General features: G+C 34.9%; 1 protein-coding gene across 1 annotated transcript in view; it reads right to left on the bottom strand.

The window, feature by feature from the left end:
- LOC117394672 (retinoic acid receptor beta-like) overlaps positions 1 to 7,135 on the bottom strand; it is an 85,286-nt gene extending 78,151 nt beyond the window's left edge. The window contains exon 1 of the mRNA XM_033993094.3: positions 6,458 to 7,135. Coding sequence (XP_033848985.1) covers positions 6,458 to 6,617 — 160 coding nt within the window. The 5' untranslated portion in view covers positions 6,618 to 7,135. The remainder of the gene's footprint in view (positions 1 to 6,457) is intronic.
- Between the last annotated feature and the right edge of the window lie 5,619 nt (positions 7,136 to 12,754).

Genomic DNA, 12,754 nt, shown 5'->3' with positions numbered 1-12,754 from the left:
TTCTGTAAGCGGCATTGGCAATAACATAAAGTGCATAATGAAAATGCAACAGACAGTTTTACATCAATAGCTCATTGGGCACATACATAATGTTATTTACATTTTAAATAGTGAGCAGAGAGGTTTATTGATTGTTTGAGTAGTATTGTTCCTTGGAATAACAAAATACTGAGCTCAAGTCATGTGATTTCAAAAAAACGCCAGGTGCTCAGTGTTTGGTATTTGAGTTGAGTTAAAATTTCCAAAATTAGTTGATTAAGAATCTGTATAAATAGCCATTCGAAAAGACATGATTTTAATTCACGCAAGACCAGTGAAAGATACGACTATGCCCCACTTGAGTAATGAAGATCGTCTGGTTCCTATCAGCATGATTGAAGGCGGCTTGTCTGTTGCCCGGAGACTGAGATGCTTCAACAATCAGCAGACTAGTCCAAAAAACCAGGAAGGAAACCATCTCTGTGAGGGACAGGCCACGTCCAGGAAGGCAAATGGTCACCACGCCGGCCCAGGACCGTCACATCCGACTGATCCATCTGCGTAACCGTTTTCAAACTGCAGTGGCTACAGCACGAGAAATTCCAGGAAGAAATAACCCACACATCAGCAAAATGACAGTAGCACACAGTCTGCAAGAAAATGATATGCATGCTCAGAGGCCATTCAGGGGTAACATGTTGACAGCTGAGAGAGGAAATCGTCGTCTTCTGTGGGTCAGAGAACTTCTGAGGTGGCGGCAGAGAGAGTGGTGCAGTGTTTTATTCACCGATGAATGCCATTTTGCCCTTGACAGACCTGACAGAAGACAACGTCGTGGTAAGCGGTATGCTGACTGGGGCGGTGGAAGTGTGATGATGTGGGGAGGAATCTCCTTTAACACAAGAATGCTTTTGGTGCATACTGAGGGCAACCTTACTGCTCAGCGATACACTGACGATTCCAATTTGGAAGTGTTGATTTTCCAGCAGGACAATGCAAGACCACACAGTGCTAGGATGACAATTGCACGACTTCAAGAAAACAATATTGAGGTCTTGCTGTGGCCGGCTTTTTCTCCTGACCTGAGTCCAATAGAACACCTGTGGGACCAAATCGCCAGCGCCATCCACAGGAGACAACCATGATCAGCCAACCTTCGCCAGCTGGCTGCAGCTGCACAGGAAGAGGGGCGGAACATCCCACAGCAGTCTATCCAGAGGCTGATCAGGTCGATCTGTCAACGCTGCCAGGATTGTGTTAATGCTCAGGGAGGTCATACCCAACACTAACTTTGTAATGTTTTCATTTTGACAGTGTGTCATGTTTCATACTTAAAACTACTACAGTACTGTCACTTTTGAACAATAAGATCCTAATGTTCACGCAGAGAAGATTTATGGTAGCGATACCATGGGCAGCAGTAAATATAGAACTGATCAAGTTCAAAACAAAAAGTTATAAAACCGTTGTTTCTTTTTTTTTTTAACCACTCGGCTCCCTGCCTATCTGTTTGCTTCGGAGAGCCCCCACACTGCACTAAAAACAAACAAAAAAAAAAATACAACACATTTTAAAAATTAACAGTACTATTTTTCAATACAATTAGATAAAAAAAAACAAAACAAAAAAAAAACTTTTAATCAGCTTGTGTAAAAGGTTAAATTTATGACTGTTTAAACAGTTAAACGACCGGATTAACAATGGGTTTAAAGGTGTAGTCAATTAAACGTAGATTTACAGCCCTAAATATATGTTAGCTCAGAAACCAAGGACTGGGTGCAGGGATAGTGTGAGTTTCTAAACCTGCTTTACCATACCTTTCGGGGATTTACAATGCTTACCTATGCTTTCACTATGTTTTTTTTTACACTTTCTTATGTTTTCATTATTACAGTGGTCACTTAATAATGAATTATTAGAAGAAAAAAAAACTGCCTTGTAACTTTTTCACATATATCACAGAAAACATGCTTCAAAAATAGTGGGAAGGATAAAACATCAATGTTTCTTTTTCAGGGGTTTCTCTAGACAGCACTGATGATATCAAAAGCCAAAAGAGCAATACAAAAAAATAAATAAATAAATAAGAAAAAGCTACTTTGGAGCTACAGACCTGACAGCTCATCAGTATCAACCAAAACTGGCACACGTCACATATTTTAAAATAACAAGTAGTCATTCATTCGATGAAGAAAATGAAATATAGTCATCTGATACACCGTGTAAAATCATCGCAGTGCACTAACATAGAGGGCCAATATATTTTCACACAGAGGTTCCTATTGTTTTTCAGTGGTTCCCATGTGAATAATGAAACCTTCCAATAAGTAATCTGTAAGTACATCTATCTGATTTACTGTTATGTGATACAGCATTTAGTTTCAATGGGGGCAGTTAATATCGATCATGTAAACTACAGCAGGAAGACAAACATTCTACACTTCCAGAGCCAAGTGGACTATTAGGCCTATATAGTACCTGATAGCTTCCTTCTACACCGATGATTGTGGTGTTATTCATAATCAATGCTAACAATTCAAATGTACGTAGCAGCAACGGTACGAGTGAAAAATACTTTTATTCACATATTGTATGTATCATCATATTTTACCAGTATAATATGACAAGCATGGGCAAATTATAACTCAATGAGAGTCAGAAAATAAAGTCTTAAAAGGCTGGTGCAAGCTATGAAATGAAAAGTGTAACACGATTGTTAAAATGTGAAGTTCAGGTTACTTTAACCTCTTCTGTATTATTGGGAACGCCATTTTCATTAAACACAAGAAGTCATATTATTTTTAATTTGTTTTATTAAAGGCACCGTAAGCAGTCAATTAGGCCTGTATCATAAATTGTCCTAAACAGCACTAGTATGTGAAGTCACTACATAACATAAGTCAGCTAAGCTTTTACATAACATTAACATATGAAAATAATATAAGCTATTTTCCTTTGGGGTCTGAAATAGTATGTGCTCCAAACATTTAATAAAACATTACTAATAATTAAAAAATGATACAGTATCGCTAAATTTGCAGTATATAAAAATTGCAATTCCAAGCAGAGGTATGGTTTATGACTAAGTAGTCCTACTTTTTATTGTTTTACACATTTAAAATAAAAGCTTGTATTTAGTTAGAATTGTTTCTTTTTTTTTTGCCATGGAGAAACGCATTTCGAGGAACATCATGAAATGAGTTTGCTACCAAAATGAAAACACCAGGAATGTAATTTCATTTGCACCAGTTTTCAATCTACTTAGCTAATTAATACCCTCAAGGCTTCCATTACACAAATACTTAAAAAAAAAAAAAAAAAAAACTTTGATGTTTCAATGACCCCTGTGTGATTAGCCTTTTAAAATGAAAGAATACATTGAAAAAGAGCTTGTTTAGTCATAAAAGGAACGGTTGCCCTAATTGTTTGGGACACAAAAAGCTTTGTTTATAGAAAAAATAGTGAATGAGATGGCCCTATGCTACATTTTTCCATTTCATTGACTTGCACATTGAAGATAAACACTGCCTTATCTGCTCCATTTGTGGTTTAATGCAAACTTTCTGATTCATTGAAATGCAAATCAAATGCACATATGTACAGTAATTAGCGCAAGTGATACATTTCTTTAATATTTAATATGATTTAAGTACCCTTGGTTGCTTAAACAATAGAGATAAAGAAGTAAAGAAATGTAAAGTGAAAACGGATTGGCTGTTTGGGTGTCTTGTTTGAGATCATCTTCAGCCTGCAGCAAGCCAACTCACCATTTGAAAACACTCATTGCTAACAGTTCACTGGAAGCAACTGTCTGCGATGTCAACCATTTCCATGAATGTAGAATCAATCAATCAATCAAGTTATTTTAATATAGTGCCTTTCATGACAAGCCATCCCAAACTGCTTCACAATCAAATAACTAAAAAGGCCTATGAAAACAAGACCAAACAATAAAAAAATAAAAGTGAAATAAAAACACAAAATAAATATAATCACACTCAAAAGTCTTGAGAGAACAAATAGGCTTTCAGCCATGACTTAAACTAAATATACAAAATAAGCTTTTGATTCTTCAGCACCATTAGGTAACGAGGAATGGGGAATTAAAATGTTCTTAAATGAAGACTTATCTTTACTCCAGCTGACAGTGAGGCTAATCTTCTAGAGTTCTAGGAAACCTATTCCATTCACAGGTAGTACCTACAGGTCTTAACCACCAGTGCTACTACCAACCAACCATCTTTTAGCTTGGAGTTCAATTTAGAACACATGGAAGTTCTCCTTTACATTTAAATAAAAATGTTAATGCCACTGTACTTGGTACAACTTGAACAAACTTGTTCCAAAACTATTTTTTATCATGCCAGTGCTATAAATGCAAGCACTATTAATAGGTGAGTCAGTCTTCCTTTCAGATTTTATTATCTCACTCAACCCACATAATGAAGACTAGCAGATAAAGATATACTAAATGCTGTGGTGTGGCCAGAAGCTGTTGAACTTTTAATTAATGTCTTGTGTTAGCAAATGTTTATGGAAGTTATTGTTAAAATGTTTTTAGTTTTTTCACTTTTTAATGGAAAAGGACAACTAACTGAAAGTGTTTGTAAACGACCTTAACCAGAAGACTGCAGCTATGTATTGCTCTTGTAACAAAATTATCTTTCCATGTACATAACAAACACATTATTTCAAAGGAAATCAAAATCATTCCTTAATTATGTGTATTAAAATGTACATTTAATAAGAAATATTTTAATATCCAGGGTCTAAACGTGCTGGCCTTGTATCATTGCTAGGTGTGATGTAGACTATACAGTGTTTTAAAATATAGGCCTACCTCATATACTAGGGACAAAATAAATACAACATCTAAAATCAAAATGCATATAACTTCCATTTACTATATTTTCTTTTCATATCAGAATAAATACCAAGAAGATGTTATATTGTATTATAAAATGAATAACCCTGACCCTCTGTAAATAACTTCGGATGGGCTAAAAAACAGACCAGAAAATAGCAGTCATTGTAACAGCATGTGGTCTTGATATCAAGAATCTACTCTTATCAAAAACGGTTGGCACCAAAGCCACTTGCACTATTAGATAAGGCCAATCTGTTTGATTTGTTGTGTAACGCTTGTCAGTGCACATAATGTTCATTGACAAGAAGTAAGATTATTAAAGGGAGATATTAAACTAGAAGACAATATTTATTATTTAACGTTATCTAAGTAAATAATGGAACACACGTTTGAGTAAACACATCCTTTGCGAGAAGCTAATGCTGGCTTCTGTATATACCATGTAATCGGTCGTAATTTATGTTATATATTTTACAACGTAGTAGTTAAACTGAATACATACCATTTTGTTTCATTTAGATATGATGTTAAGTGTTTAATTCAAATGAACCACGGGTGTTTAATTAGAAATGCAAACATATCACTAAAATTAAAATAATTAAATACCGTAAAACAAATAATAAATAAATAAAATAAAAATACGCGCCTTGAAGTCCGGCGCCTTCAAAAATAAAACAGAATGCAGTTCTCAAGATTTCTCTGGTGTGTTGAAGATTTAACCATTCATCTACAAGAAAAGATCTGTCAGTAACTAATAGCCTTAAACAGCAAGTGTACAATGCAAAGGTTGAAGCCGTCCCTTTGTAACCTTGTTGAAAACTCGGCCGGTAATTTATCTAAATCAGTGTCAGATAAGTGCAGCATCCTGCAGGTTCCTCGGAGCAGTGAATAGCCGGGCGCCCCTTGTCATTTCTCAGAGCTGTGGTGCTAAAGCACTGCCACTGTTTACCATTTGCATTCCACAGCACCGTGTCAAGATCAGATACCAGTGGTCATTTTTTAACCCCCCGCTAGCAGTAGCAATGCTTTACCCCCCACACAAACACAAGTCAACGATTTCAACCATTAGACCAGCATAATTAATGGCAAAAATCACTAGGGTGCCCGCAACGAGTAGAACTGTAGCAAAAAAGCATCTCGCTGTAGCAACAGAAGATGTCAGGAGTCATTAAATGAAAAATGCCAATACGGGCAGTACGAAAGTCGTTACCAAATAAAAGTGTAAATGTAACTTTTTAGTGGTTTCTTTACTACCTCGTGAATAAGACATATTAACAGTTAATCAATTATGCATTACATAAATTGACAAATATTAATGCAGATAGAAATGAATATATTGTTGGGTGTTCATTCACATGCTGTGGATGCAGTTTTCCTTTGCACTATTTTTGCATATACTGTAGAGGTTATTTATTCAAGACGCACTGACAGTTTTAAACACCGTTTTTTTTAGTTTTTTTTTTTTAGATAAATCGAGGCCTCAACGTCAAAATATGATAACTGAGTAACATTGCAAGGTAACAACGCATACCAATAACGAGCAATTTTACTAGGAATTTCGATGTGCAGGCATACAAGATGGGAAAAGCAAGCGAACAAAATGTAACCTACACTGAGCGCTGCGTCGGTGCTGCCAGTCTGTTTGTGCCAGTCCATTGAAACATGCTTTAATAGCTTTTTCCTGGAGCATGCATGAAGAAGGGCTTGTAGTGTAGAAATCCAGCATTTGCCCAGGGCTCACTGTTAGAACATCCATACAGTCAAACATCATGAGCCTGCAGACTCTGAGAAAGTGCTTATCCTTTAGATGTAGAGGAAAATGGCATGTAAAAGTGGACCCAACTCCATCAAACTCTGCCCCTTTTTTGGCACGTAAAGTCTTGGTCTTTTTCCCAGACTAGAATCATGAATTATGACAGACAACACAGCTAAAAGCCTGTAATTGATCCAAATCATCATTTACCATTTCCAAGCAACCCAGATACCAAATAAAAAGGGGCATCCATGATTTTTCTGAACTGAATCCGACGATTTACCCCCCCAAATATCGCACTGTGAGCCTTCTGAATTATCAGATACAAAATAATCTATTTCAAATTGCGACAGACGACAAAGAGATGTTTAAAAACAAAAGGGTTTACATTTTAAAAATCCACTCTCCCCTTTATTGACGAATGGTTTGTTCTGCCTCCATGCCGCTCACTTCCTACTAGTTTTGTCACAGAGAATGAAAGATTGAATTGCCTAATATATGCGAGTGAACTTTCAATGAACCCTTCCCAGGCTGCTAACCTTCAAATGACCCAACCAGTCTGACATCACCAGTCCCAGGATTCTCACACTGCTTAAAACTACCAGCAGCCTTGCAACAGGAACGCCACAACAGGCATGTTGTAGACAAGCTGCGACGAGCACAGTGCAGGTTCTCTTTACACTCGCGCTCGCGCACACACACACAAATAAATACTTTCATGTACTTATAAATACTTATCACAAACGTCTTTAAAGAAAGTACAGTACTGTTACTTAATAGTATCGAAATACATAGTTCTTATTTCACTGACTTGAGAAAACATCACATGCGCTCCAATGCTGCCAGTTTCAGTACAGAAACAGCTATGTCCTCGTTTTCAGTACAATGATTATGCCTTTACTTTCGTCATTCTCGGGTGAAATAACAGTAGTGTCTTTCTATCTGTCTATCTATCTATCTATCTATCTATCTATCTATCTATCTATCTATCTATCTATCTATCTATCTGTCAATCTAATATTTATTTTACGAAACGTTACAAACTTAGCACCCCACCCTAAGAACCATAAAGTTAAAGACAATCGTTACTGTTGAGTGATAATATCCCGGCTGTTAAAGAGACAAACCTGTACAGTACATTTTCACGGTGTGGGTAATGACTGACTTTTAAGACTAATAGTACTGTACTACATTTCCTGATCCTTTGATAGTCCTTCGTGAAACAATCCTGGAAAGAATATAGTGTGCCAAAGAGGTGCCTATATATACAGTGTTACTGAAACTCTCAAAACGGAGAATCATCTGTGACACGTGGGGGGTTCCAGTCTAGCGGTATGTTTTTATCAGCATCTGGAACACCTGTCACATGTATTTGCAAATGTATTTATTTATTAATGTATAAATACAAATAATTCCAACAACAACAGCAATAATAATAATAATAATAATAATAATAATAATAATAATAATAATAATAATAATAATAATGCATTTCAAAATAAATAAAAAATATATATTCTTTTGTACTACTGAGTATAGGCTACAGTATTTATTGGATGTCCAAAGGGATATTTGTCGTGACCTGGGGAACAGGAACAATACAAAATCGATGTATTCTTTGGTAAGTTTTGGATGGTAAAATACTGTATGTACCTTAAGTCAAAATGATACAATGTGCACATAACTTAGGTACTAATTTAAGCAAACAAATATTATTTTTTTTATTAGCAGACACCCTTATCCAGGGTGACTTACATTTGTTACAAGATATCACATTATTTTTACATACAATTAGATAATTTTTACATACAATTACCCATTTATACAGTTGGGTTTTTACTGGAGCAATCTAGGTAAAGTACCTTGCTCAAGGGTACAGCAGCAGTGTCCCCTACCTGGGATTGAACCCACAACCCTCCGGTCAAGAGTCCAGAGCCCAAACTTTTTTTTTTTTTTTTTTTTTTTTTCAAACACATTAACCAAACAGAAATGGCAGAAACTTGTAAAAAGTATTATTAGTTTAATACATAATGTTTATGTGTAGAAAATTGTTTAACAGTTTATTTGGTTGTCTGTTTATGTATTTAACAAGTAGTTTATTTTATAAACAACATTGCATAGAATGTTATACTGTTATTGATCAAGCAATTGAAATAATATTATTTGAGTTTTAAGAGATATTTTCCAATGTTAACTTTGGAAACAATGGATTGTGTTGGAAAACAAACAAAGGAAGTTGAACTAAGGATTTCTGGTGACATACAAACTAAAGAATTTTTTTGTAAAAAATATTGGCAAATTCATACTGAATTGTTTCAATCCTAAAGTATATTATTATAATCCTACATATACTGTATATATATATATATATATATATATATATATATATATATATATATATATATATATATATATATATATATATATTGTTTAATGTTTTTTAATTGGCAAGATGAGTACTGTAACATTTAATGTAAAAGGATCCAGCTTAAAAGATTAAACCTTTTACACAATGTAATTCTAATATATTGTACTATATACAATTCTGAAAATTAAAACATAGAAAATTCTCTGAATATTCGTTGGTGACACTGTATAGTCTTTTAGGAATATCTGAAAAGTAAATGTATTTCAGTAAAATCATTTAAAAAGAATGCAGCAAAGTGATCTAGGTCAATTTTATGACTAAAATGGCAACATGAATAAAGCTTGGCTGTGTGATGTATTGTTTGCTTTTCCTTTAGGGACTGGGATACAACTCTATTCTGATTAAAGATGACATAAATCACTCTCCACTTAAGGTTCCTAAAAAAAAATGAGATCCAGCTCCTTTTGCAAACACAAACGTTTAATTCATGAAGGAGACAGAGGACATAAGCAATCACGTTTAAGAAAAATAATGATTTAAGGGATTCATCAAAATGCATTTACATAGCACACAACAAGAAACCTATCAAATGAATAATGACAGCAGCAGCACTAGCAGCATGATGAAATGGTATAATAAATTAAGAAGATGTGAAGAAGTTTGTTGTGAACATGACAGATGGGCAAGGGTTGGTGGGAGATCATTTGCACAGCTTCCAGCGCTCAGGGAAGACCCTGTTTGATAGCAGTTTGTTTCAGCATTGCCTGCACTTTAGGCAGGCATTTTTCATCCAACTAGCTGTACGCAGAACATGAATTAGAGCACAGGGAGTCAGAAAGCACCAAGACTATCTAAACATACCATTAACTGCTAGTGTAGCAGCACATGTGCTAGACAGCTCAGTATATTCCAGATAACTTATGTCCTCGGCAAATAGCTTGCTGTTTTTAGACCACTATTTTTTCAAACCAATTTCCGAGTGACAGGAAGAGCTTAAGGCAGTTAATAAACGTAGCTTGAAGATCATTTATAGCATGACTGCAGCATACTAGTTCTTGAATCTTTGAAAGGCACACCTTTCTCCTGTTGCTGACTGGTTATCATACATTCCCTGTAAAAATGATAATGCTTGAACTGTATAGACTCATTTATCTACCTAAACGTGCACATACAAATCACAATTAGCTTGTAGTAGTAGGTGTCTAATTGGCGGCATAAATTATTAACAATATGTTGTACAATAAATCAGATGTTTCTATGATCATTTAATAACTTTTAAATAAATGAATGGCTTCAGACTGAAGAGTAATATGGATTGTTCATGTTAAAAATGTGCACCATAGGCAGATTTGGAAATGTTATATTATACAGCAACAAATTGTGCGTCAGTTTGATTCTTATAAATCAGATTCCCAAGTTGAGGTCCACCATGAGCAAATCCCAAGTGGTCCCTGAAGCATTACTAAAATTAGGCACCAGCAACACTCCTAATAGTAAATCTATTAGACTAACACATCATCTTAACAAACAGTGTGATCAGCTCACTTTAAAGTTCTCTCATCGAAACAGCACAAGGTGACAAGAGAGAAAATAATGAGCACTACTTATAGGAGATACATTAAATAAAACGTTTTACTATTTTTTAATAAATCTTTATTATTTATTTATTTATTGATTTTTTATTTTACTGTATTTATTTTTTTTACCAAAAAACAAGGTATTTTGGCATCTAGACCTCAGCTGTATTGGCATCCATAGCACCTTCATCTGGGTTTCAAAAGAAAGCTGTTTTTTAAGGTCAACCTAAAGCTTCATTGAAGTTGTAGGTAAAGGTTATTTTCCTGATGTGCAGTGTCTGACAGGACCCAGTTTTCAGCACATTCTAAGTATTTAGAAATGAAAGGTGGGATCAGACAAAATCCAGCAATACAACTTTACTTCTGTTGACAGGCAGACTCCTGTTGGACGTGTCCCAACAATGTCTGTCATCTATGAGGCGTTCCGCTTCTCCAAACAGCCCTGGATTATATTTCTTTTGGTTACAAAAGCAAAGTAAGAAAAAGTAAAATGTACCAGTTTATTATTGATCCATCATGATGTGCCCTCATAACATATACCAGGGAAAAGCAAAAACCTAGTACATTACTCATCAAACATTCCAAGCCTGTTTGGGCAATTCTTTATTATTAGTATACAGTCACTGTGTATATATCAGAGATGTGTTGCTAACATTATTGATGGGATTTAAAAAGTTAAATCATTCTGTAATCACGGCAAAATAGAGAAAATTAATTAGTTTTGAGACAATAGATTACTGTCAGTTTTGATTAACCTAATCAGATTTGCTGTGATTTAATTAAATAGCTGTATACAACCATGTAACTTGCTGCTGCTGAGATACAGTCGAAAAAATTCAGAATTATTTTATATTGCTGCTTTTTTAAGAGATTAGTTCACCAAAGATCCTAGATTTATATTTCATTATTTGGCCCAGATATGTTTTTGACTTTGTCCTTGATGGCTTTGTTATGCAGAGTGGCTGCAGACCAGTTAACACTAAGGGCCGGACCAAATCAAAGTTAGCACTTAGCGAACAAGGACGTGAAAGCATTCGCGGTAACAAAACACAAAAAAAATTCCAAGTGAAATCTCGCAGAACCAAAACAAGCCCTTTTCGCCCTTCAAAAAGCAGCTATCGCTTGCTGACTACAAGTGGGTTGAGAAGGGGGAGTGGTTTGCTCGCCCAACCAAATCTACTCAATTCCAGCTATAAATCAAATCACAAGACTTTTGCAGGACCGGATTTTATAGTCAACTTCGAACTTGTCTAAAGCTATCACGTATTAAGCAAATATTTAAAACAATAACACTAAACATCCTGATATTTGCAAAAAAAACCCCCCAAAAAACAGTACATGCCAAGACGGTCCACTGGCCACATATATCGAACACTTGCACACAACACTGAACAATTTAAAATTAATAATTTACAGTATCAAATATTAGTATATGTATTATTCTGTTCAAATTATTAATTTCTTAAAGGCACAGTGCTCCATTACATTGAACTTCGATCAAACTCAAGGCTAACAAATGTAAACAAACTAGAATACTAATAAAGAATGTATGAATGTTTTAACCTCTTTAAAGATATTAACTTTTAGTTTTAAATATTTGGTTACTCTCGTAAAGTACTTCAACAAGTTGGCCTACACAGAAACATTACATGAAGCCCAAATTCTTGGCATGTAAGAACAAGCCCATCGTTCCAGTACAAGGGAGCACACATTTTATTTTGGCTATACCGTGTCAGCATGCCAAGCGGTCCCTTCGAAATGTATAAATCCGTGTAGATAACAAAACTACATAATACCTATAAAGGTCATCTCAGAAGCATCAAGATGTTTTTGAGATGAAGTTTTTTTTTTATTTGCTTTTGGTTTTCGACAGAAGAAATAATGATAATAATAATAATAATAATAATAATAATAATAATAATAATAATAATAATAATAAAATACAACTACCCGATTCTGCCCATTTAAAAAAATAAAAACAATCTGCTATCAACTTTTTTTTTTTTTCACGGCACTGGATAGCATTTCATTCTACTTATTCACCTATTCACTCCAAGTTTTTTTTTCTTCGTTCTTGTGCAGTTACTCTACAGCAGGGCTTCTCAAACTCGGTCCTACATCTTTAGACCCTTAATTGAACTGAAATTATTAGTTCAATTAAGGGCCTAGGTAAGTAATTGAGAGCTCAGTTGGAATGAAAACCAGCAGCC

This window comes from Acipenser ruthenus, chromosome 3, assembly GCF_902713425.1.
Source record: "Acipenser ruthenus chromosome 3, fAciRut3.2 maternal haplotype, whole genome shotgun sequence".
Lineage (NCBI taxonomy): Eukaryota > Metazoa > Chordata > Actinopteri > Acipenseriformes > Acipenseridae > Acipenser > Acipenser ruthenus.
The sequence above is the reverse complement of the archived record's forward strand: the minus strand, read 5'-3'. Positions and strand labels throughout refer to the sequence as shown.